Consider the following 27,609-nt stretch of genomic DNA (forward strand, 5'->3'; position numbering starts at 1 on the left):
CTTTAGCAGTGATGCAAACATTTTACTAGTAAGGTCTTAGGGCAAGTCCATCAGGAACTGGGGTTCTAGAATTGTTAATCTTTTCCATCCTATCTAGATCTAAATCGAGTTCCCATGTGTCAGTGACTGGAATTTGAGGGGAGTCTTTTATCTCTATTATACCTGAATAAACCGCTTTAAAATGGGCTATCCAGGTGCTCTCGGAAATTGGTTTTAATTGCATCTCTGTTTGTGTGTTGTAATTTTTCATTATCTGCTTCCAGTACACACAAGAGTTCTTAGAAGCGAGTATACATAATATTCTTTGCGCATCTCTGTGGAGCAATATGTGCTTGTGATTGCGAATCCAGTTTCTATATTGGTTTCTTAAACATTTATGTTTGCATCTCCTTATTGTCGTACTGAGTGGTTTTAATTCTCGTAATTTCCTGGCTAGTTCCCTTTTGCAAGATCTTACTACTGGGTAGTAACAGTGCGTTCTTAGTGTGGACGTTTTCTTATTTTTTCGCAAACGACTCGTACAGCTTACTAAGTAAATCTGTGTAACTATAAATGCCCAGAAACTTCTCCAGGTCCGTATGAACCAACTTCATCTCCAGACCTTCATTAAACTGCTTAATGGAGTGTCTGCTCCATGAAAGTCGATTTTTTGCATTATTTTCTACTATATATATATATATATATAGTATATTGCACCTCCTTCAAAACGACTCTCCACGTCAGGGTCAATGGCAGATGATCACTTGCCTCACAATCAGACACCATTAAATAAACTAAATTATGGAAAAGCGCATCTGAGACAAAAATATAGTCTACGGTACTCTTTTGATAGCCTGCACCTATGTGTAATTTGCTGGTAAATAACCAGGAACATTACCGTTCACTTGTGTGAAATCCCACATATGCATAATTTCAAGCCACACAATCCCGCTTTTAATTGCTTTTGCTTTGGTGGAACCCATTATAAGACATCTTGTGTACCTCTTGGCAGTTACCGTTTAGATCCCCAGATATCATTACATTGCCTGGATTTCTTCTGGAATACCATTTTTCAAATATGGTTTCTATCGAGTTAGACACCTCTTATAATGAAATATTAGTTACATTCCAATAAATGTTAATCAGGAGGAGTTGTTTCATATTAGGAAATCTTGTATTGTCCCATGCTAGTTCCATTGCTTACACAAAAGGGTTTGGGGTGCTCCAATCTTCTGCATTTATACCAAGGGCGGATCTAATACCCATCAACAAACCAGATAACGGATGTCCCTTAAGCCCTTGCTTAGCAGGATTGAGAAAAAAGATGTAGCCACCCAGTACTACATCTTTCGGGTCTACAAGCTTCCTGCAATACAAAGATATCAGAAATGTCCAGTTTATAACTATTATTTTTAAATAGGTGTGAACTTCTTCTTGTATTACACAATGCAATTTTAATGTCATGGATAATTAGTTGTAATCATTGTTGATCTACATAATTCGAGGAAGACTGGAGTGTTCTTGTCAGCCAACTCCATGATTTGCCTACATCTTTCTCATCTGGTAACTGAATTCGTTTTTTGGTTTGTAAATCTTTAAAGCTTGTCTTCTGTATCTGGACAACATGTGTTACTTGTTTGTATCCACCACTGATCTTGGGCGCAGATCTTTTTTATCTCGTCTCTCTGACAGTACATACCCAAACGGTAACAGCTGGTCCGCTGCTGCTAAAAGTCTATTTACAATAAATTTAGAGTTAACATGTAGGATTACTCGGTCAAACGCCTTGTCAGATAAAATCTCTACCTGACTGATAAAACTAGAGCATAGGGCCGCTAAGTCTTCAAAGTTCTTGCACAATTGCATCACATTACCTCTGTTTAAAATCACCTTTTCCATCACAATTTGTATTATTTTCAAGAAATAGATAAGGTAAATCTGTCATCGGGGAATTATTTATTCTGCTCTGAGAGGCCAGCTGAGGTTTAGAGTTTGGATCTTAATTTTCAGCGCCTCTTTTGTCTATTGCAATGTTTTGAAGCCGACTCGGTTCTTAGTAGAGTGCGTATTAGACTTATTACTCAGTTCTGTCTCTTTTAATTCTGGGCATTTCACACTCAGTGGTATGGGTAACATTTTCACCATTGTGTGGACACTTCCACTTGGAGACTTTACATATTGGCCCTCCACCCTATATATCGATAATTCCAATAGAGAGTTGCTCAACTCCATCTCCCTGTGTAATCGATGAGGAGAGGATCGGACATGGAAAAACCCTTCTGTAGCTACCTTGTCCCATTGTGGCACTGCATAATGACTTTGTGGGCTCTTATTTTTAATGTTTACTGTTCTACCCACAATAGTCTGCCTATTCCCCTGGATGAAGTTGGCATACATTGGGTATTATCCTTCAGCAAGTCCTTCAGCAAGTTCACAAATCGTAATATTCAAAAGAACAGATACTCACTCTCTGTCTGAAATGTGGGTTCCTTAACTTTGTTGGTGGAAATAGTGAGCAGAGGTGGGGCCGGGGGAGAGAGATATTGAGCTGGATGCGGTGAAAAGTGTCTCTCTTTTTCAATCACCTGCAAATGAATTACAAAGAACGCATTAATACAGTCTGTACTCCAAAAAGTGCTCTTTAATAGTTGAATAAACCATGCATTTCAGATTGTTAATTTATAGCATCTCTCTACCTATCTGATTATTTTAACCACCAAGCAGTTGTGGAAGTCATCCTACAATTTTAGGAAAGCATTGGCAACGCCAATAGGTTTGAATTCGGAAATGTAGAGGATACGATTTTTTATTAAGATGACACCAACTAGCGTAGTGGCTTTGCAAATACTCATTCACCCCATTTCACTGACAATGTACCAAAAGGTTTGAAATTAATTCCTAATACACAAATCTAACAATATGAATAGTTCCCTTTTCCAAGCCTATGAAAATGCCCTTTTGTAAGTGGAAATATACACAAATCTGACAATATGAATAGTTCCCTTTTCAAAGCCTATGAAAATGCCCTTTTGTAAGTGGAAATAACCTCTATTGAGGAATGTAAACCGTCTGTTAAAGCAGTAGTACTACAAAATATATTTGTTTAAATGCAGAACTTAGCTATAATAAACCTATTACTCTTCCAGTTTGTTTATCATCTGTTACCGTTCCAAGGATTCCTAACAATGTATATACCATAAAGCTTTTCAAGTTAATATATTATGTTAAAGAATGAACAGCCACACTTTTCATTTAAAATTTGTGTTCTTTTAATTCTATTTCACTCATATTGGTCACATTATGTCTGAGCACTGATCATGCCAGTGATGTTGTGAATGGCATAACGTGCGTGCACGTAAATGCTTTAAAAAAGATTACATTTATTGAAAAAACATTCTGGGTACTTCAGGGAAACTTCTATCCCTAACAATGCCATACTTCCAGCACTGTGTACTTATCTGCTGCCCATTTGTATTATTATTATTATTTGTATTATTATTATTATTATTATTATCATTAGGGCATTTATTGAGCGTGGACCTAGCTTTGGTAAACAACAAAGCACTTTATAATTATAGTGAGAAGATCACAGTGAGGGAAGCAGAGAAAAAGGGAGCATGGAGTTTACGGGGCAGGACCAGAGAGGGCAATTGGCAGTAAGGGATCTACAAGCAACTAGGGGAGTAGCCAATGGGGAGCAGATCCCTGAGTCTCAGGTAGGTTGAGGAGTACAGGGTGTGTGCACCTAGGTGTTAGGGAGGTGCCATTCCTTGAAGAGGAAGATCTTGAGCTCTTTCCGGAACTGTAGAAGCGATGGAGCAAGCCTGATGATGACGGGGAGGAGGTGTTACGCTCACCTGGTATCCACAGGGACCCCACCCAGCCGGGTTACTCGGTTGTATGCTTCTCAGCTTTGCCCTGATGTGGTCTGCGGGGAAGGTTCTGCCTGGAAATATAGGAGGACTTGTTCAAGACTGACCGACTGGGGTAAGTATCCTCCCCGTATGATTTCAGTCCCTCTGGCGCCCTCTCCTCACCTTGTGGTAGAATTAGGCGTGCTCTCCGTCCTGCCTTCTTTGCAGGGGCGCGTTGTCCTTCATGGGCGAGTGCAGTTCAGTTACTTCACTGACGCCGGCCCGTTTGATATTGTTCAGGTAAGTCTTATTGCTGTTCTTTAGTTTTGTTGCTATCCTGCATGCCTTTCTTTGTTTAAAATGTCTCTTTTTTCTCCCTTAGGTATGCAGAGCTTCAGAGCGGCGAACTGGCTATGGTTGAGCCCCGCTGGTAAATGATGGCGCATTAAGAGCGCTATGATGCGGTAAGTAAGCGCTATGCGCAGCGCTGCGAAGTCTTGCCTTTGCTAACCTGTGTTTTCCTTCCTTGTAGGTCGCTGTGTTCTTCAGCGCAAGTGGAATGTCCGGAGTGGTGCCAGCTGAGAGGCGACCAGCCAGGTAAGCCTTTTGAGCAGTTCGTAATTTGTAAATGTCTCTACTGCTTTCTTTAATGTTGCCTCTATCTTCCTCTTTCAGGTCGTTCTGTCCGGGAGGCGTGCACATTCGAGGAAGCTGTTCTCAGCACCAGCAAGTGTTTAAATATGAAGACTGCAGGTAAGATGCTGCTGCTAATGATGTTCCTTTTGTCTCCTTGCAGGTTCTGCTTGTCCTAGGTTCGAGGGAATAGCTGGACACGGTGAGCGTCACGTTGCAAGCTGCAAAGTAACACGAAGCGTGTTGTCTTGCTCGGGTGTGGTTTAAATAGCCCCAACAAAATAGTCCAGGTAAAGTAGTCCCTAGGCTACCACACCAAAAACACTAGACTGCATAGCTTGGTTCTTAGGAACCAAGCTATGTGGATGCCGCCATGTTGGCTGACAATACAATAAAGTAGTTCCCAAGCACATTGTGTTTCATGGTGTATGAGCCTGGCGCCATAGGTGCCAGGACTGGCCCCATGAGGGCTTTTGAAGAGGATGCCAGGCTCTAAAGGCCGGAGTCCTGAATCCACCTGGCCAATGGGTTTGCCGGAGGGGGTTTTGGGCGAGGGTTGTGACAGGAGGTTCCAGAGTCTTGAAGCGTAGACAGAGAATACCTGTCCTCTGGTTCTTTCCTTCCTGCACCATCAGAGTTCATGTGTGCAAATGTCCTTACTTCAGGTGGATTGAGAGCCTCCAGAGATGCTGAGTTTCTCAATGTGGTAGCTTGTGGACTTCAGGGTGACAGCCGTATAGATGATGCAAAAGGATTTGAAAATTATACGGGCTTGCAGCGGGAGGCAGTGCAGTTCAATGAGGGTCGGGTGATGTGGTCGAATTGGCAGAGTCCTTTAATGAGTTCTCCTGCAGCATGCAGTACACATTTCGGTGGTGCCAGAGTAGTTGTCAGAAGGCCTTCCAAAATGGTATTACAACCATCCAGGTGGGAGAGAACCAAGGATTGGACAGTGGATCTGAAGCTGTTTATTGGGATGAAGGGCTTGAGTTTCCACTGGAGAGAAAGTTGGTAGCAAGCCATTTGTATCGTCCTTGCTATGTGCTGTTTGAAAGTGAAGTGTCTGTCAATGTTGAACCCAGGGGAATTGGCACACGTGGCCAGCTGGTTTTTGAAGTCCTTGAGGTTCATAGCAGAGAGCCAAGTCTGATGTCAGGATGTTTGGTGTTGTTGGTCAGCAGTAGGAATAAAGTCTTGGAGGGGTTGAGCTTCAGGTAAGAACTGAACATCAGGACTGGATCAACGTGGGTGGGCTTAGAGCCTGTGGATGTCTTCGATGGAGGATATCTTGCGGTAGATCTGCATATAGTATGCATATTAGTGGATGTTTTGTGGAGTGACAAGGGTTCCGAGTGGTTTCATGTAAAGATTGTAAGGTCACAGGGGACAGGATGGATCCTTGCAGGACTTCAAATGTGATGGGTAGAGTTGGTGATCTGGAAGAATCCATTTTTATGAACTGTTGGCAATTAGCAAGGTAGGATTTGGACCAGCCAGGACGATGCCTACAGGAAGATGGCTATATCTTAAGATGGATGAGAGCATACTGTAATGGACTCTGTTCAAGGATGGTGTACACAGATATAAACCACAACTCTTACAAAGTGCGACACAGACAAAGTTGACATAGCAGACAAGTCAACCAATTTTAAGTTCAAGGCTTTTCCTGGAATTTAAAAATCAAGAGGAAACATTGAATGTGATGCGGAATGTGAGGGAATAAGTAATCTTCAATTAGAAGCAGTAGAGATACACCAGTGAGCTAGTACAAGAAATTAGGTATACACATCTGAACACCAGTATCAGAAACCAGACCTTATTGGGTGTGTTTGCTAAGGGGAGGGCATAGATATTTACCCAGTTCTGAAGTGATGAAGATACACAACAGACACATGGATGGAAAGATCCATGGAGCAATTGGCAATTACTCCATCAGAAATATTTGCTGCTCGCAAACCAGCACTTACTGGTAAACTATTTGTGTATGTGGTTTTATTGTTTTTAGTTTTATAAAAATAAAATGAACAACACAGCTTATCACTTCTCTGAAACATACATCTACACAAACACACCCACTGATATGTACAAACATACACACCCCGTGTCACACACATGGTTACTCTTTCTCAAGCCACATTCAATCCAGAAAGCAGGGTGATAGTGGGTTACCTAGACAGTGGTGAACCGTGCATAAAAGGTGATAGCATGGCGTGTTGTTTGCTTGACATCAATGAACAGACACATTCCAGTGACTGGGACCAAAGGTAGGATGATGATACAGTACATGCTCCTGTACCAGGGTGGAGTAATGATGTCTCGCCCTGATGCATATCAGTTAAGAAGCCCCAACACTAAAGTTGCGCTCTACTCTTCAGCAGCAAACTCAGTCCCAAAGGCAGCCTACGGGCGGAAACTGCAACGCTCTTTGGAGCGTGCTGCCCATTGTATGGATTTGAATGCAGGAAGACTGATCCTCAAGACCATGGTAGGGGGAGAATTAGGCTTCTCTGCCTTTCGCAGGATAGAGCATGTGAGGATGCACAGATACAGCTTAAATTGCCAATGAAATTAAAAATTAGCATAATGAATCGAAAGCCTCGTAAAGGTTAATATTACAAGGCTCCCAAATGATTATTGTCATCATTATGAAAATACGGTCTAAGCAAAATTGTCTCCTGCTTGTGTCAGCTCTTATGGATTGGGAACCTTTTTATATTCCTTTACCTCACGAGCCGTGGTAGCCATAATAAGTGCAATAAAAGAACAACACCGTGAAATACAGCACAAAAGTGGACACACAGTGTTGTCAGCAGGATGGAAATGACAAATGTTCTTAAAACCAATATTCAAATATCTCCACATCTTTACTAGTTCCACTCGTTCCTACAAAAATGGGTGGCACTATGGCAAAGGTTTCACCATGACTCCCACCTGCTGGATCACAGGGAAGCTAATTGATACCAGAGTCCCTTTAATATGTATGTCCAGAGCTCTAACGCTTTGTCTTTATAGACCTAAAAATAAAAACATTGATTGAAAAGTTTGAACCCCGCTCTAAAGGCCACTCCCTCTTTGAAACCTCTACACTACAAACACTGTAGTCTTGAAGTGCATACAACCTTATGTAAGGTTAAGCTCAGTATGATGGTACATTACTATGCATTCAGCGATATCCTGGGAAAGCATTGATGCCTACCCGGAAGGGCAAGAAATAATGTGGTATGTTGAGCATGGCTAAAACCTTGTACATGGTCAGTGCACTTAGTGTCATGGGCCAAATTGTGGCAAGAGTGGATTGGTGCAGTTCGACTGTGTTTAGGTTTATTGGCAGTATGGATGAAAAAAATAAAAGTGCTTGCGGTTACTCCCCAATCCGCAGGGCAAAATATTGTTACAACAAAGTGTGTATATTCCATGTCAGTCAATCTTCCAAATGTCAGTGACAAGTACTGTTTACCGTGAATGCTGTGTGATCTGAGTCTATTTCTCAACTTCCTGAGGTGAGTCAGAATATGTGGGGTTGAGAGAAAGTCACACATTCCAAGAAAAGGTCAGCTAGTAGACCTTCTTACATTGCTAAGTGTCTTCATTTAACTGTTTGTTTTTTTATTTTATTTTTTATTACTGAGTCATATAGCCGTGTGCTGCAACAGCTTTAGGCACAGACATCTATTAAAAGAAACACAGGTTAAAATGCCAATAGCATTCCCACTACCTGCCCCAAAAGTATTGGAGTAGTAATACCCATTACAGTGCATTAGCATTCAACCCCAAACCATTTGCAAGCGGTAACAGAGCACCTTCCCCACAGATTATTGCTGGCTATCCAAAATACCAACTATCTTCCTCCAAAGGAGGGTGGAGAAAATAATAAAAGGCTCATGGTTCGGCCCCATGAATAAAGCCCAAATATCCTCAGTAATAGGGTCAAAATGTATGCCTGCTGACCAACACATGCCTCTCTCCTAATCCCACAGAAAGATTCGCAATGGATTAACAAATGCTGAACTGACTCTAGGGCACCAGAGCCACAGAGGCGGCAGGCACATCCTGGCAGGTCTGGGGATGTTTAGTGGATGCCCACTTAAGCAGTAATCTCCCAATGTAGAAATTCCTGGTACCGTCATGTTTCGAACACGTGTTTTAAGTATATATTTAAGTATATATTTGTTAAAACATTGCAATGGAGCAAGGGTCCTATATACTGACTGATGCGGCGGGTAGGGGATGAGGGGGCAGGTTGGCGTTCTCCAATTCACAATGCAAAATATATGCCTCATAATACCAAATGACATTTGAATGAGAAACAATTAAAGGAATTCCTGCCAGATGAAAGAATTACTAGCAGGCTTTGTCTCATACCCAACCCTACATCTAAAGTAAGGGAGAGATATAATGCCTTAAAGATTTCCGTCATCTTTTAAAATACCAATTCCAAATTATGAGATTTAAAAAGATTTTAAATTCTGATATGACAAAAAGTACCATTATGTTCTCAGGATTGGATTGTTCGATACAAATTGGATATTATTATTAATTGCATTTCTCCTAACGAAAGCAAGATATGGGACTAGAATATGCACAAACGAGACAATTAGACTGGGCAGGTTAACCTTATTTATATATGGGACAGTAGAAAGGAGAGGGAGATTGTTTCTCAAAACTCAGATACGTGGCCATTTTACTTATTTACAAGGTCTTGTTTACATTATCTGTGACACTGGACAGAATGCACAGAGTGCACACTCAATTATTCTGTTTGAATTCAGTTTGAGAATGTACTTTTAAACAGCTGGTTTGAGATGGTTGAATAAACTCCCAGGTAAGCTGTGGTATCTGTGCTCTTTCTGGAATTAATGCTTTTTAATTCAAAGTCCTGTGACCCCTTTCCTAACTTGACCGCACATAATATCGTGTTTGATTTTGACAGATTTTTGTGGCGCGTACGCAGCAGAAACCATTGTTACAGAAAAGAGAGAGAGGTAATGGGGTTCTAAACTGAGAAAATCTGGTTGGCATAGCAATGGGCAATGCCATGGCATGAAACTGCCAAATCACTAAAATCTCTTTTTCCAAACTCCACCGCCGTACTACCCAATAAGAAGTACCCTAACAATATTTGCTCCAATCAGCAGCTTTGTAAGAAGCAAGTCTGATGCCTGGCTTTTCATTTTTCCAGCTGTGCAGCGATTTAATTCAGGCTATTTTGGGCTCTTTTTGTGTGGTCAATTGAGCTATTTTTGGGCTACTTTGAACAGCAGATCTGTTTCCCCCTACTCAGGCTGCCTTTCTACACCCACCTACCCACCCCATGCCCACTCTCTCTCCTCCTAGCCCCACTCTGTAACCCCTCCCACCTCATTTCCACTCTCTCTACCCACTCCCACCGACCCCACCCCCATTACATGTGTTGGTTGGATTTTGTTTGGGCTATTCTGGGCTACTTTTGACAAGTCCTCCCAAGGCTGCTTTTCTTTGTATTTTCATCACCCACCCCCACTCTCTCTAACCCCAGCCACTTACTCATCCCTACCTGCTCTACCCCACCCACTCTCCCCTCTCCCACCCAATCCTCACTCTCTCTAACCCCACCAACCCATTCTAACCCCGCCCTGTCTATGACCTTCCACCCTACCCCCACTCTCTCTAACCCCACCAACCCTACCCCCTCTCTCTGACCACAACTATCTCTACCCCCACCCACCCACCCTACCCCAATCCCTCTACCCACACCAACCCTACCCCTTCTCTACCCAACCCACCCACCTTACCCCCACTCTCTCTACCCCCACTGTCGGGCCGATGAGCGGCCGCGGACTGCAGGTGCGCAACACGCGTGCGCGCGGGCCTCGCGGCAATGATACGCGGGAGCCGGGGTGCTAGAGAACCTCACTTTATTCCTTCACAGCAGCAACTGCCGAACTTCCCCTCCCGCTCCTCCCCTCCCCTTGACGTCACGTCCTGGACGTCCTAACGTAGTGGCCGCAACTGCGGCCGGCCCACACATAACGATGCGGGTGAGCTGACATCTCCCCCCTTTTTAACATGAGGGGTGCTCCTGTCTCCTTACCCCATTTCTTCTATCAGGTGAAGCGGCTTGATGCGACTCCTCTGAGGGCGCCTCACCCCACACGGTGTCGAGCAGTCTCTGGCCGGGGTTGCACCGTCCTTTTCTGTCTCTGACTCCTCAGCGTCTCCTTGGTAGGGTTCCTCTGAAAGGCCATTTCCGTCACTGTCTCTGTCCTATTCCCACCGCTCTCCGTGATGGGGTTTTACCCGCTTGAATTGTGAGCTGTTTCGGGTTATGGATGTGCAGTCGCTTCTTTGTGCTGTGACCATTGTTCCTTTTTTATGGGTGATGATGAGGGGGTCGGGTGCGAATGTCGCTTCTTCCTTCCTGTGTTTGGGTTGTCTGACCCATACCTCATCGCCTGTCTGCATCGGATTTTCTCTCGCCCTTCTCTTTCTGTCCGTTGCTTCCTTCATTTGCGCCTTATTCCTCTCGTCGTTGACTCTTGCTTCTCGTTCAAGGCTTGTCGTACCCTTGGGTCTTGGGTCCTCTGGTAGCCTTGTGGTGATTGGCCTCCGGAATAGCAGGTCTGCCGGGCATATGCCGGTGGTGCTGTGTGGTGTGTGACGATACTCCCTGAGCAGTTGATTGAGAGCCTGCTCGAAAGGTTTGTTTTGGATGTGGGCAATCTGTAGTGTTCTCTTGATGTTGGTCATGAATCTTTCGACCATGCCATTTGCCTGAGGCCATCGGGGAGTTATCTTTTGGTGTTGGAATCCCATGTATCGTGCAAACTTCTGAAACTCATGACTTATGAAAGTGGGGCCGTTGTCTGACTTTATCACTCTGGGGATCCCGTACGCTGACAGCATCCGGTCGAGGGCGGGGATAACACTCGATGTTGCGCTGCTGTCTACGATCTGGGCGTCGGGGTATCTCGAATGTTCATCCATGAGTACCACGACGTGCGTTCCGTCATTCAATGGTCCGAACAGGTCCACTGCCAGTTCCTCCCATACTTTAGTGGGAAGCGGTGACATTTGTAGCGGATTTGGGTGTGGCGGCGGCGCTACCTGTGCACATATGTGGCATCCTCCTATGATTGTTTCTACTAGGTTGTCAAACTGCGGGAACCACACTTTCTGCCGGAGAAGCCGTTTCGTGGCCACTATCCCACGATGTCCTTCATGGGCCAGGTGTATCGTCCTTTCCCGGAGTGCTCTCGGAATGACGACCTTGCACCCTTTTAACAGTACCATGCCTTCCACCACTGTCAATTCGTCCCGGACTAGATGTAATCCCTTGACTTCTTCCTTGACTTCGTCTGTTTCTGCCTTCGCTTGCTGCCTCATGAGGGCCCTTTTGTCCGTTAGAAGGCAATGTCTGACGATGCGTAATGCGGGATCGGCTTCCGACTGAGCGGTTATCTCTGCCCATCCTATGGGGTGGGGTGACGAGAGAGATAGTCGGCTGGATTGTCCGCCTTTCCAGGCTGGTGCTTAACCGTGAATTGGTAGTCTTGTAGTCTCAGACCCCATCTGGCTATCCTTGGTGGCATGACGGCTTTGGGATTTCCATAGATAGTCAGGAGGGCCTGGTGATCCGTGACTATTGTGAAACTCTTGCCGAAGAGAAACAGGTGAAAGTATTCGCAGGCCCATACTACCGCCAGGCTTTCCTTTTCCGCCTGGGAGTATGCCTGTTCTGTGGTTGTCAGGCTCCTGCTGGCGTACGCGACTATGTGGACGTTTCGCGAGTCCTCCGGATCTTTTTGTGTCAGGATGGCACCAAGGCCTACCGGGCTGGCGTCTACAATCACCTCGGTGTCGCGCCGGGCGTCGTAATACGCCATGTCCTCTGCCTGTGAAATGGCGCTTCTGATGGCTTCGAACGCCTCTTGACACTCCTTTGACCATACGAACGGCGTGTCCTTCCGCGTGAGCAGTCGAAGGGGGTTGCTGACCGTGGCATAGTCCTTCAGATATCTGGAACAATAGCTGGCTAGGCCCAGGAATGAGCGCAGGTCCGTTGTGTTTATGGGGGGGGTGGCAGAGTTTAGCGCTTCAACTTTTTCCGGGTCCGGCCTCATGCCTTTCTCCGAGAAGATGTGACCAAAGAACCTCAGCGACCCCTTGGAGAATTCGCATTTTGCCTTGTTTAGCGTGAGGCCAGCCTCTTCCATTGCCTGACATACTTTGTGGAGCGCCATGTCGTGTTCTTCCTGCGTCTTGCCGTATACCAGGATGTCATCTGAGTAATTCAGACAGTTTGGTATGTGTCGAATTACTTTGTGGATCTCTTCCTGGAAGATCTTGGCCGCTGACGAGATACCAAAACTGAGTCGTTTGTACCGAAATAATCCAAGGTGGGTGACAAACGTGGTGATGTATCTGGATTCGGCTGCGATTTCGATCTGGTGGTATCCTTTAGTTAGGTCCAGTTTTGAGAAGACTCTTGATCCGTGTAGAAGGTGGATCATATCTGTGATCCTGGGCGCCTGGTGTCTCTCTCTCTCGATGGCGGTGTTGGCCCGGCGCATGTCGACGCACAAGCGGATGGACCCTTCCGGCGACTTTTTGGGGACTGGGACGATGGGTGAGACCCAGGGGGTGGGTCCCGAAACCGGTTCAATAACGTCCATCTTGATCAGTTTATCCAGTTCTTCTTCCACTTGTCTTTGGATGTTGAATGGAATGCCGCGGTAGTGTTGGGCTACTGGTTTGACGAGTGGGTCTATGTGCAGGTGTACTTTCTGGTGTTTTAGTTTTCCTAGGCTGTGGAATAGTTTAGGGAAGGTCTGTTTAATTATTTCCGGCTTGGCAAAGTACTTGTGGGCCATCAACTGATAGAGGATGTGTACCAGGCCCATCTCCACAGCTGTCCTGAAGCTTAGGATGCAGCCGCTGTCTGCTTCCGTTTTGAGGATGTGCAGTGGGATTCTCGCGGAGTGCTGCTTGTGGGAGCACCACGCTGTTATGGTGCCTTTGCACGGTAGGGGCGTCGTGGATCCATATGGGTAGATGTCTATTTCAGCCTTCTTGATTTTGGGAGGTGGAGTTAGTGCTTCGTAGGTTTGTTCATTTATGATATTCACCGTGGCCCCGTTGTCTATAAGGAATTTCACTGGCGTGTTGTTTACAGTCAATGTGAGTATGGGACTGTGCTGTGTGGCGGACGTGTTAGTCTTGACGGCCCATACGTAGCCCTTTTTCCTCAGGTCATCCCCTGAAGATGGGGTGTCGCTGCTGGTGGGGGATCGCGTTTCTATGTAGCGGACGTATCATCTTCTGTGGGAGCGACGCGTGTCCTCTGACGAGCGCCTGTCGTCCCTGGAGTAGTGGCTGGATCTGCTGCTGTCCTCTCTTTTTGTCGGCTTCCTGTCGCTCTCTCCTCTGGGCTTGGGCGGGCTTTGCCGGCTGTATCGGCGTCTGTCTTGAGTTCGGGGTCTACCCTGTGCAGTCATGGGGGCGTTCTTGCACGTGGCCCTGAAGTGGTCCATGCCTCCGCATGCAGCGCATTGTTGTCCTAGGGCCGGGCAGTCCCCAACGTGTGGATATTCGTACCCGCACTTGTAGCAGGTGGCCTCTGTGCGTCTCCCGCTCTGGCTGGGGCTTGTGTATAGTTTGTTGACGGATTCTGCGGGTTCCCCTGGCTGTTGAATGGAGACTTTCCCCAGGTTGTCTAGTTGTGAGTCCACGGCGGCCTCCATGTGAGCCAGTGCTAGGATCTCTTCAAGTGACCTTTGTTTTTGCAGGAGCTGTTTACGAAACGGTTGCGAGATGCAGCCTGCGATCACCTGTGATCTGAGAGCTTCTTCGTTCGAATATCTGTGAAATTCGCAGTGTTTTAGTTTTATGCGCAGGCGCATCACGAAATTGTCGATGGATTCGCACTTTTCCTGCCTGGTTGTATGAAATACGTGGCGTTCGTAGTCGACGTTTGTGTGTGGAGCGAAGTATTCGGATAGTTTGGTGTAGAGTTGACCATAGGTTACTGTGTCGACGTCGAGTAGCTCTCCGGCTATGTCTCTCACTGCTGGCCCAACCGCCATGAACAGTGTGTTCTTCAGTCTTGCGTCATCGGTAAGTCCTATCGCCCCCGTGTAAAATTTGAAGTCCCTGAGCCATATCGTCCAACGGGGCCCCAAGTTTGAGGTGTCTCTAATGTCAAAGGGGTTTGGCATGTGGATCACCTGCGCTGCTTCTGTGTGAGGGGGTTGAATGGCGCCACTTCCTGGCGCGGCCGCTGCGGTGCTTGCCCCTCCTGTGGATGAGGCAGGCATGCTGGCGGTATCTGACATCTTACCCGCTTGCCGCCAACCGGTGTGCTTTTAGCGGTGGGGTGTGCCTGCTGGTCCTGCACCCTGATGAGGCTGTGATGCTGTGCTAGCCGTTCCGGTGTCTCTGCCGTGATTGTGGGGCAGAGTCTGCCGGTTCCGCACCCCTGCTGTGGTTGTGGGGTGCGCCTGCTCGTGTGTTCCGGTGCCGCCGTCGGCTGTTGGCAGCTCCCAGCTGTCACGCGTCGTGGAGGTGCGCCGACGCGCCGATCCACACGATTGCGGGCCTCCCTACGGCACACGTGGGCCGTGTTATCTCGTCGCCATTGTCGGGCCGATGAGCGGCCGTGGACTGCAGGTGCGCAACATGCGCGCGCGTGGGCCTCGCGGCAATGATACGCGGGAGCCGGGGTGCTAGAGAACCTCACTTTATTCCTTCACAGCGGCAACTGCCGAACTTCCCCTCCCGCCCCTCCCCTTCCCTTGACGTCACGTCCTGGACGTCCTAACGTAGCGGCCGCAATGGCGGCTGGCCCACACATAACGATGCGGGTGAGCTGACCCCCACCTACCCACTTTACCCCCACTCTCTCTACCACAAACACCCACCTTACCTCCACTCTCTCTACCCCCACCCATCCACCAACCACCTTACCTCCACTCTCTACCCCAACCACTGTACCCCCACTCTCTGCCCCAACCACCTTACCACCACTCTCAACTGCCACCCACCCACGCTACCCCCACTCTTTATCCCTGCCCACCCTACTCCCTCTCTCTTTCACCATCCACCCACTCTACTCCGCCACCAGCCCTACTTCTCTGCCTCTACCCCACACTCTACTCCCACTCTCTCTACCCTACCCACACTCTCTCTAACCCCAACCACGCACCCTACTCCACTCTATCTACCCCACCCAACTGACCCCCCACTCTTTCTACCCCCAACTACCTATCCTACCTCGACTGTCTCTACCCCCACCGTCTCTAACCAATCCACCCTACCCTCACTCTCTGTACCCCATCCACCTATCTTTAGTCTCTCTACCCCCACCCACCCCACCCCCACGCTCAACCCCCTCTCATCCTTCCTCTCACACTTGCTTTATTTCGTACCTTCTCACTCAACCTTTCACACGCTCATATTTCCTCAATGGCACCCTCTCTCAATCATTTCCTCCCTTACTCGTTTCTCCTTCTTTTTCATTCTCTTCCGCGCCTGTGCCCCGTATCGCATCCCCCTTTGCATCTTTGCACTCTCCTCCTTGCACCCTTGTGCAAATAAATGCAAAACGCAATGAACAGCTGTAAACGCCAAAATGATTGGCGTTGCCAATGCTTGTTTGTCAATGTCATCCCTTTCTCTGCAACTGAAACACAGTATTTTTAATCCAATCTTTGCACATGTTTGAACCTTTTACTGAAAAGGGTCATCATTCACCAGTCATATGACCACTGCTTACTAACTTCCTTCCCAGGTATTATGTACTCTAAAGCTACAATAGAGATAGCGGCACACGCTGTGAGGACATCTGTTGAGTGTTTGGTGATTAATAGCCCATGTCACAATTTAACTGGATCACTTGGTGAAATGCTATCCATGTTAAGGACAACAGTTGCCTGTTACGTGGGATGCACCCTTAAATATCCATGTAATTCTTGTGTGCACGTTTTACATTCTTTGCAAGAGTCATCCAGAAAATAACAGTTGAAAGGAGTATGCTACCATTCCAAGATGGTACCTATGCAAATTACTTATTAAATACATGTTATGGATAGGGAGTGCAGAGCTGATAATCAAAGCTGGGACAATAAAGAGTATTATAATGCTTCTTGGAAAAAATGACACAAATAAAACTAAATAAAATGCTAGATCTTTGGTAGGTATTTGGTTAGGCGTTTTCCCAGACCCCCTTTCACCTCCCGCCAACCAAATGGTCAGTTCCCTTAGTTTTTTGTGTTTCCTGTCTTTTGCTTTGACTCGGTGTCAGGATGGTGAATTTTTGGGATAATGGACAAGGGGGAGGAGGGGACAAAATCAACCACGCCTGCACTTATTGGACTAGCAGGTGACCACTCTTTACCTCTCCTTACCAAGTAATCTCTGCCAGGCACTAACTTTCCTGTTGCCTGTAACAGACTCCCTGGCACCCCCCCCCCCTCTGTGGAATCTCCTAGCACTTACCCCCCTTCACTTCTCATTCTCTCTCTCTTTGCACTAGCATATTCTGAATGCTCACAAGGCCTCTTTCCTGTTCATCAGTCTTATTTCTATTTGCCCTTTGCTCCCATGTTCCCTCCTCGTTTGCCCTATGGGCGCTTTGAAACACAATTTCTTGTTGTAGAAGTGCCTTACAAATGCACAATAAAATAAAGTTCAAATAAATATAATACATTTCAGGCGTTATCCTTGGCTGTATACCCTTCGTCAGTTGAGCTTGATGATGCACCACAATAACATTTCTCAAGTGGAAAAAAAGAGAAAGTGCCTCCCCTTAATGAAAGAACGCGTCTTTTCAAAGACTCTCTGTGTCTATCCCTCACATCCCTCACAGTCTCTGGGCTGTCAGGTCATAACAGTGTCTAACAGTTCTGGTGCTCTCCAGAGTTTCTGTCTCCCTTCTCAGCTGGTCATTGGGGCCATTTGGTCAGCATTCACTGGGCAGGTACCTGGTCTTTGACTCCTCAGGAGTGTGGAACAAATGGTTGATAATAGCTTTCAGATATTGCCCAGATTTAGACCACCACAGCAGATCTGGTGGTTGATTGGGTGTGTTACATCAGGGACGGAACTGCACCTAGTCCCTGGTACACTACATTCTCCCAGGGTCATGTGGGACCTGTCTGCAACGACCTAACACAGAGGTAACAAGGGTGCATCAAAGGAAAGGGGAGCATCATATAGAAGATGTAGAGGAATCGTTAGGAGCAGGGTAACAGTGCAATCTAGATGACAGAGAAACAAGAACAAATCCACAAAAGGTTCCAAGACCAAATGGAATCCAAGTGGCCTAGAGCCTGTACTAATCCAGTTCACTAATACAAACAAACATCACACAAACACAATCCAATCAAAGGACGGGTCATACACAGAAGATAGTCCACCGAACCAGGTGCCAAAAGGAGAATCCAAAATCAGGTCCAGAGAACAAGAACAAGTTGATCCTAAAACCAGAAATCTAAAAAAAAGGCAACAGAGAACACACTTCATACATCAGAGTTTTGAGAAGCGAGCAGCTCGGGTGCTCGTTGCATCTTGAAGGTTTGGAACTTCCTTGTTTGGCAGAGTCATAGCCTCACATTGGCTGAGAGTTACTGACGTCAGGTGGCGCTGTGGCTGGCGGGAATAAGAGTCCCGTACACGGGACTGATGCCGAAAGCCCAATGCGAGCCACCACCGTGCATAGACCGTTAACACTCTTGTGCACTGGTGCCTGACAGAGGGCCCCCTCAAAGCCTGAAGCATATGCGGGCATTCCAGATACAATGCATGAAAGCGTTGGCTGTTCCCAAGTCCAGTCCTCAGGGCTATACCCTTTCTACTCAATGAGATAGAAGAGTTGCCCCTTCCTTACCAGGGAATCCAGGATGGTGCTATCTCGTATTCCTCCTCTCCCTGAAGTAGGATCAGGGCTGGTGCAGGCAAAATCCCAGAGGCCGGATGGTAGGGCCACAATAAGGAGGTATGGAATACCAGGTGAATGCACCAAGTACTAGGATGGGGGAGGCAGTAAATCACAGGGTTAATCACTCAATCCACTGCATTAGGACCCACAAAGCGGGGCATTCGTTTCTGACAACCCAGCAGTGTTTGGTGGATAACCACACCTTGTCCCCACTTGATAGGAAAAGGCTGGTCTTCTATGTTTGTCTGCTTGTTGTTTAGTGCTGGTCTTTGCTTTGAGAATGTGCTGCTATACAGACAAACAAACTTGATTGAAATGTACACTGTCATTGGTGGCTGGCACAGCTGTGGGCTGTATTGTTTGGTAGGGCAGCGTTCATTGGTATTGTCCATAAAGGGCAAACAAAGAGGATTTCTTTGTGGCACAGCGTACCAAATTGTTGTAGGTGAACTCTGCAAAAGGAATCAAGGATTATTATTATTATTATTATTATACTCAAGGTTCCTGCTATTCCAAGCACAGGCACCGCAGGCATTGTTTCAGTGTATGATTCACCCTTCGCCGCACGGACCGTCTTTATGACACGGGCGCATGCGCGGCCCGGAACGAGGCTCGCGCATGCGCGTCTTGGCGAAAGACGTAACATCCGTCCTTTTCTTTAAACAGAAAAACAACTTGTACAGAACCTGAACATAACAGGCAGTTTGCGACCATGTCGCACAGGATACCGGCTGCTACTCCGTGGGGTCGGCAGCGGTGTATCTGACTATGGCGGCAAGTCCATGGGCATGTCCACGACTGGGTTCTCGGCCGTTGTCTCTGGTGGGGTAACACTTTCCGGCTCTTCCTCCTGGCGTTGGACGTCCACTTTCTTGAAGAAAGATCTGTTGCCTGAGTCCCCCTTTCGCTGGCTCGGTTACCATCATTCCGTTGACGTGCGTAACTGTCCACGGTTGGGGCTCATAGGGGAGCGACAGTTTGCCTTCAGGTCGTCGGGTCCGCACAAGCACTGAATCTCCTACGGCAACCTCCTTTTCTTGCAGACCTCTCCTCGCGCTCTCTCTCTCATTGCATGCGGCTCTCTCCTCTAGGACCTTGTCGTTGTCAATAACCCCGGGCTCACGGCCCTCCACCTCCAGTATTAGGCCTCTCGGGCAGCGCCCAAACAACGCTTCGGCCGGGGCAACTCCAGTCGACTGGTGTGGTGCGGTATTCACGAAGGAACTCAACCAGTTTCTTCTTCAAGTCACCACCTCGATTGGCTGATATTCTGAATATCTTGTTAAGAGTCCTCATTAGTCTTTCGGCTTCCCCATTTGCACAAGGCCAGAGTGGTGACACCTTTCGGTGCTGGATCCCTTTCTCCCTCAAGTACTGCGCAAACAGGCTCCCCATGAACAGTGGCCCATTGTCCAAGCACAGTATCTCTGGGAAGCCATGAGTCGCGAACATCTTGTCCAGGGCCATAATGGTGTGGTCGCTTGCTGTTGACTCCACTACCTCCACTTCTGGATATCTCGACCACTGGTCAACTACGGCCAAAAAGTACATGCCCCTCCCGGTAGAACCAAAGTCAGCATGGATAGTGCCCCACGGTCTCTCACATCTTTTCATGGAGCTGATAGGTGGAGCTCTTTCCAGGGGGCTAGCCGCTTGGCATGGAAGGCACCTCCTCACGTGCATCTCCATGAGACTTTCTAGATCCTGGAACCACACTTTGGGTCTCAGCCGCACCTTTGTCTTCGCGACCCCCTGATGACCTGTGTGGGCCAGATCCAGTACACGGGCCCTCAGAGACTGGGGAATGACAATCTGTCGCCCATGCAGCAGCCCATCGTCCGAGATCGAAAGCTCATCCTTTACTCTCCAGAGGGCTTGGAGGTCTCTCTGAGTCCTGACATCTCTCCTGGTGTTGTTCTGGAGCACCTCTTTCCAATCTCCACTCCGGATTGCGGTCTGTATGATTTTAAACACTTCGTCGGTTAATGATTCTTCGGCCACTGTCTCCCTCGACTGTGCCACCGGCATCGCGCACTCCACAATGCTGTGAACAAACTCCTGGCACTCCACCAGCTCACTGGGCCCCTGACCTCTCTCATAGTTCGGGTGGCAGGACAGCTAATCCACCGGATTGTTAGTCCCGGGCCTGTACACTAGCTTGACGCCATACTCTATGAGCGCAAGAATCAAGCGCTCGATCCACGGTGGGGGCTTTGACGATACGCCCGCTAGGATGGGCAGGAGTGGCTTGTGGTCAGTCACAACCGTTACTGGTTTTCCGAGGGTGTACAGGCGAAAATGCTAGCAGCCCCAAAGGATCGCCAATGCCTCCCTCTCGATCTGCGAGTAGTGTCTTTCGGTGTCTGTGAGAGCCTTGCTCGCGTACGCAATGGGGTGCATGTCTCCTCCGGCGTCTGATTGCATGAGAACGGCGCCCAGTCCCACCGGGCTGGCATCTACAACGATTTCCGATTCGGCGGTGGGGTCAAAATACGCCATACCCATGTGGCGTCATTTTTGGTCAGTTTCGGACAGGGACGCCAGACCTTTGATGAAGCATCCGCAGTAATTAACCATCCCCAAAAAACTGCGCACCTCCGTGGGGGACTAGGGCGCCGCTACCTCTCGGATGTCCTTGATTTTCTCGGGATTTGGCGATACACTGGTGGCATGGAAGATGAACCCAAAGAACCAAATGCGGTCCTTGAAGAACTCACACTTCCCTCGATGTAGGGTGAGGCCCAGTTCTCTCAACCTGTGCAAGGTGGACTCCAATCTCTTCATATGCTCTGCCTGGGACTCAGCAAAAACCAGAATGTCATCACTCATATTGGGTACCCCTTTGAGACCAGCTAGCGCTCCCCTCATGGCATTTTGGAAGACTTCCGCCGCGGAAGAGATACCAAAACTGAGACGTTTAAACTGATAGAGGCCCTCATGAGTTGTAAAAGTCGTAATGTATCTCGAATCAGGGTGGAGCTCTAGCTGGTGATAACTCGACCTCAGATCCAACTTGGAGAAGACCTTGGCCCCCTGCAGTTCTCCTACGATATCGTCCAGCGTAGGTGTTATGTGCCTTTTCCTTTTGATAGCATTATTCGGGAGACGCATGTCCACGCAGATGCGAACGGCACCCGGCAGTTTAGGTTTCGGCGCCACCACGATAAGCGAGACCCAAGGCATCGGCCCTTCAACCCTCAATGATGTCCATCCACTGACGTAACAAGGGCCCCCCCAGGCCCTGCGGTTCGTAGGGCCCCGCCAGCACATGTCCTGGGAGGGGCCCCCACTTGTAGAAACATTTTGTTTTTTTTCTTTTTGAATTCCTTCTGCATTTATAAAGAAATTATTTCTGTAACAGAAATAATTTCTTTATGAAGGCAGAGTGACTTCAAAAAGAAATGATGGGCCTCATTACGGGTTTGGAGGCAACCGCGCCATTGCTACCAGCAGGTTTCTGCCAGACCCGTAATGATTTACCGGCACCCGACTTCCCAGTAACACAGGGGGATTACAACTCCGGCGGTCTGGGAAGTCAGGCTCCGGCAAATGGTAAGTCCCCATTTCCATAAAGTCCTATCGGACTCTATGGGAGTGGGGACCATAGAAGCACCGGCACCGTTAATAACGGTGCCAGTGCTTCCGTGAAAACTATGCGGGTGGGTGCCGGGCAGAATGGCAACCGCCCACAGAGCTTTAATATGCCGGCCCGGAAACGACAGGGCCGGTGAGCTTACCAGCACCGATGTTTACAGTCCGGCATAGTTGTAATGAGGCCCAATTTCTTTTTTAAGTGTTAGGGCTCCCCTCAACCCCATGATGTGTGTGTGTGTGAGTGTATGTTGAAAGGGTTCACACTTAAATGTATAGGTAGCTGCCTGTGCGAGTGTATGGTGAAAGGGTGCACACTTTAATATACGGGTGGTTGCCTGGGTCTGCCTGTATGGTGAAAGGGTGCACACTTAAATGTATAGGTGGCTGCCTGTGTGAGTTTATGGTGAAAGGGTGCACACTTAAATGTATGGGTGGGTGCCTGGGTGTGTGTGCCTGTATGGTGAAAGGGTGTACACGTAATTTTATGGGTGGCTGCTTGGGTGTGCCTGTATGGTGAAAGGGTGCACACTTAAATGTATGGATGGCTGCCTGGCTGCGCCAGTATGGTGAAAGAATGCACACTTAAATGTATGGATGGCTGGGTGTGCGTGTGTGTATATGGTGAATGGTGTGTGTGTGCTTACGTTCAGGAGCGCAACAAAACCTACATTTCGGGGGCTAACCCTTCAAATGTTGGGAGGGGTGCCAACTTCATGGGCGGTGGGGGAGGGGCAAACTTATTTGTTTGGGTCATCTAATTTCTTTATGCATTTTTATGAGACTATTCTAGTGCAGCTTCAATGTTACAAGCAGTTAACTCTCTCCTTTAAGGTTTAAATAACCCACTTATGGACTGCTGTGAGAATGAGTGGTCTCCTGTTCCCTCTCTACCCTTCCAATCACTCCCCTGGCATGCAAGTATTAAACCCACATCACGATTTCAATTGCCTAAATAATTTGGCATTTGAATGCAGGTACTAATAGTGAATTGCTTTATGTTAGTAATTGGTGTGTTCTTGTTAACAGAGAAACCCAGGTGCCGTTTAACATCTGTGTCCTTTTCTGTCTGGCAACTGCTCTGAAGGTCAGCCAGGTCTGGTCAACATAGCCCAACATTTCAGGGGGGGAGGGGAGTGCTGAATCCCAGCCAACTCAATGGTGTTGCACCAACACTTGTGTTTAATGCCTGGATTACTTATTGGTAATCTTCATTACTCCTCGCCCTATTCTTCCTCGTCCCAATGTTTATGAGACAGTACTTGTGTATAAGGCACTCTGCCTCATACACAAGTACTGGGATGAGGTAGAGGTACATGGAAGTAATGCTTGATTTAGCTACCTGTAATCTTCATTACTCCTAGTCCCACTCTTCCTCATCCCATTACTTACCTATGAGGCAAGGAGCTTCAACTGTAAGCTCTAGGGCAAGGAAGAGGGACGTGGAGGTAATTCTGGGCCAAGGAGCTGATTTTGGAGGTTGGGGTGGGAGGGAGAGGGGATGAGTGGGGGGCAGGATTATACGAAAAATTATAATGGCTGTCCATGTCCAGGCTAAGCAGGCATGATATGTGGTATTAGTGGCTAGAGAGGCATTTTGGTGCAGCCAGTCTAGTCATTCCTCAGTTTGGTATGACTTTTTTTTAATGGGGCATTTATGATCAAGCAGTCCTGCTAAGTGAATTACCTGGCTAGACTGCCATTTGGGTGCTGCCAGTCAGCTGTTTCTTAATGCAGCATTGTATATTTTTCTGGGCATCTGTGATCAAATGATATGATATAAATCATTTATAACGCACCTGCACACAAGTGTTTCTAGGTGCGACAAGACAAAGGATGGAAGATAGAGGGAGGACAAGACAAACAATGTTACTAGGCCTTGTGTCATTCAGATCGTGCAAGTGCGATGACGAGAAGCGCAAGGGGAAAGAGGACAAGACAAACAATGTTACTAGGCCTTGTGTCATTCAGATCGTGCAAGTGCGATGACGAGAAGCGCAAGGGGAAAGGGACGGGGAAGTGCAAGGGAGAGGGGAGGGGAAAAACAGGGCAGCAATGCTCTGAGTAAGTGCTGGCAGGCAGCACAGCTCTGGGTAGTGCAAGGAGAACAAGGGACTGTAGGGTTACAGTTACAGCCCCTAAGTGCATGGTAGGACCAGAGGCAGTGCAAGGGTGACTGATCAAGAAAGAGTCTCGGCTCAGTGAGACTCCGAGGGTAGCCAAGCAACCAGTCGGTACAGCAGACAGGTAGGTCAGGTAGGCCAGCAGGGGAGAGAGAGAGAGAAAGCAGAGGAGAAGAAGAAAGTTTTGAGCTGCTTCCAGAACTTCAGGTGGTCTGATAAAGCTTGAGAAGGGCAGGGTGGCTATTACAGAGGGAGGCACCTGTAGAAGAGAGAGATCTACCCCCCACTCTCTTCCTGAAGAAGCGTCTGATCCTTAGAGAGTTGTAGGTAGCTGAGCGAAGGGCTTGAGAAGGAAGATATTCTGGAATAGAGCGTTGGATGTAGTGCGGGCCCCGGGCCCAGAAAGCCTTGTGGACAATGGAAAGGGTCTTGAACTTGATACTTGCAGCAACTGGGAGCCAGTGGAGAGATTTCAGGGCTGGAGAGATACGATCCCTGTGCTTGAGGACAAGGATAAGTCTTGCAGTCCTTTTCTGGATTAGTTGCAGGGGCTGGATAGTAGAGGAAGGCAGATTGAGAAAGAGGCTGTTGCAGTAGTCAAGCCTAGAGAGAACCAGGGTCTGCAGACAGTGAGCTTCTGGGGGAAAGTGAGAAAGGGAAAAGTCCCTTTGCGGAGGAGCAGCTGGTAGTGGGACTTCTTGGCAACGTCTGAGATGTGAGGAGAGAAAGAGAGTGGAGTCAAAGATGACACCAGTGTTGTTTGCCTCACAGGAAGGCGAATGAAGAGGGCCCAAGGCGGGCGGCCAGAGTGAGAGGGGGAAAGCAGGGGCAGGAGTCCAAATGAGAAGGTTCTCCAGCTTACTGACATTAAAGCAGAGATAGTTGGAGGCACACCAATCCTGAATCGCGGATAGACAGTCGGGAATGAGAGAGAGATGAGAGGAGTGTGAGGGGAGCCTGAAGGAAAGCGGAGTGTCATCCTCATAACACTGAAAGTTAGAGGAGAATGTAGAGATCAGGTGGGTCAAAGGGGCCACATAGAGGATGAAAAACCAGAGTGAGAGGATGGAGCGGGGAGAAAAGGACCAAGTTGGAAGGGGCAGTCCAAGAGGAAGGAGGTCAGCCACTAAAGGGCCTAATCCGTGATGCCCAGGTTCTCATGGAGTCGATTGATCAGGATTGATTAGGATGGCATCGTTGACCGTGTCGAAAGCACAGGAAAGATCAAGGAGGATGAAGACAGAAGGAATGCTGGAATCAAGGTTAGAGAGCAGAACTTCACAGGTGTTCAGCACAGCAGTTTCCCTGTCTCTGGCACTGAAGCCAGACTGATGGTCATGGAGACAACCAACAGATTCCGTGTGCAGAGTAAGCTGGGTGATGGCCAGCTTTTTCAACAGTTTGCCCAGGAAAGGGGTGATGGAGATTGGGCGATAGTTTGCCGGGCAGGCAGGATCGGCAGAAAGCTTCTTGAGGAGTCGGTGCATAAGGGAGTGCTTATCGGGAGAGGGGAAAGAGTGATTACAGAAATCGTCAAGGCTGGAGCGAGGGTGTCAATATGGTTCTTGATGGTTCTGGTGGAGCAGGAGAGCACCTGTTTGGATGACACTTTCATAGATCGGACTTGTCTAGAAACCTCGTCAGGTGTTGTCAGAGAGAAAGAGGAGAAAGGAGGAAGAGAGGTAGAGATGGCCAATGGGGGGGCGAGAGAGGAAGAGGTAGAGGAAAAGGAGCTGGAGGACAGGATGTCCTGAGTTTTAGCGTAGAAGTGAGATGACTGGGAGGGAACAGGAAATGTAAAGACCTCAACAGGATTGACCAGTTCTTTTCAGATTTTAAAGAGTTTGGCCGTGTTGTTAGAGGCCACAGAGACACAGGCTTGAATGTGTGTTCTATTCTTGATGAGTGTTATTGCTTTGACTGCCATTTTGGTGCAACCAGTCTAGATATGTCTAAATGTGGCCTGGCAAGCTTCACTATATTGTTATTACATGTCGACACTGGTCTACCTTGTGCAGCCAGTTGGACATGTTTTCATTGTGGCATGCCATTTTTAATAGCAAAGCTTTAATGTTCCTGTGCTCTGTTGGTGACTTGCATCTATTGGATTGGTGTTACCCTACAAAACAATTGCAAACACTCTGGCTTTTTAGCCAATTTTTCTCAGACAGTGTGCTGTATGTTATATTAAAACACATATGTATATCTTTCTCCTAGTACAGTGTGTGGCATATCCGTTCAGCAGCACGTTTGTGCGTATTGCGCAAGTGTGATAATCTAGGCTGGCCCAGAGTTTGGCGCGACCCTTGATTTGTTGCTGAGTTGGGGGGCCCCCTCAGAATGGCTCGCAGGGGGGCCCCCACATCTTGTGTTACGCCACTGTGTCCATCTCGACGAGTAGTTGTAGTTCCTTCTCCACCTGCTCCCGGAGGTGAAAGGGGATGCAGCTATGTTTTAGTGCCATGGGCTGAATTGTGTTGTCGATGTGTAGGCGCACCGGGGGAGACTTCAGTTTGCCCGGGTTGATGTCGGTGACAAAGAATCTTGCTTTGATAGTTCTGGTCCCCCGAGTTACGGGCGCCACGAACACCCATTGAATGGGCAACAGTATATCACCCCCAAAAGTGAATATCTTGGCCTTCGATACGTCTAGCGGAGGTGGGCCTGGGATGGCCTAATAGTGCTCGGTGGCAAGTACACACACGGAGGCCCCTGTGTCAATCAGTACCTTCGTGGGGGCACCCTGAATGTCCACAACGCATGTCGGTTGTCGTCTTTTCTTCGTCCCGGTTGCCAAATTGGAAATTAAGAAGATTTCTTCCTCCTCCTCCTCTTCCTCCACGATGTTGAGCCTCTGAGTGTCCTGCTCCAGCGTTGCGATGCTCCGTTGTCTCCTGAAGCCACCACTGCTTGCCCTCGCTGGCCCCCGGTGTGTGGTTACCGGAGCAGCTGTGCGACACATCCTGGCATAGTGACCAGGAGTGTGCACCTCCCGCAGACTCTGGCCTTGGCCGGACAGTCCTCAGAGCGGGGCAGATCATACCCACAGTATTGGCATATAGTCGAAGTCCCCTGAGCAGGTGCCGCCTCCTGTCTCTTCTGGCTCCAACGTGACTTTGACGCGGCCTGCCTCCCCACTGCAAACACTTCTTCACATTTGCCAGGGCGCACTGCAGCATCCATCTTCGCACCTCTTGCCTCGGCAATCTCGAACACCCTGCCACTGTCTAGTATCTGTGTTAGGGACATACGTGGCTCGCGCAGAATCTGTCTACGTAGCTTGCCGGAACTGCAACCTTGGATCACCTGATTGCGAACCATATCTTCTGTATTGTCCCACCTGCAGGTACTTGCCATATGCCTCAGATGTGCGCAGAACTGGTCAAGAGATTCATCCTCGTGCTGCTTCTCCCCGCACATGAGGAATCTATTATAGTCCACGTTGGATAACGGAATAAAATGATTATGGAGCGCCGTCTTGACAGTTGCATACGTCACTACCTGCAGGTTCAGGGAT

The 27,609-nt window shown here is 48.0% G+C and overlaps 1 protein-coding gene across 1 annotated transcript in view; it reads right to left on the bottom strand.

The window, feature by feature from the left end:
* The window catches only part of SPATA1 (spermatogenesis associated 1), a 479,533-nt gene that overhangs the window by 109,423 nt on the left and 342,501 nt on the right, over positions 1 to 27,609 (bottom strand). Inside the window, exon 8 of the mRNA XM_069641723.1 lies at positions 2,447 to 2,564. Coding sequence (XP_069497824.1) covers positions 2,447 to 2,564 — 118 coding nt within the window. The remainder of the gene's footprint in view (positions 1 to 2,446; positions 2,565 to 27,609) is intronic.

The sequence above is a fragment of the Ambystoma mexicanum genome, chromosome 1q, assembly GCF_040938575.1.
Source record: "Ambystoma mexicanum isolate Mex_15411 chromosome 1q, UKY_AmexF1_1, whole genome shotgun sequence".
Lineage (NCBI taxonomy): Eukaryota > Metazoa > Chordata > Amphibia > Caudata > Ambystomatidae > Ambystoma > Ambystoma mexicanum.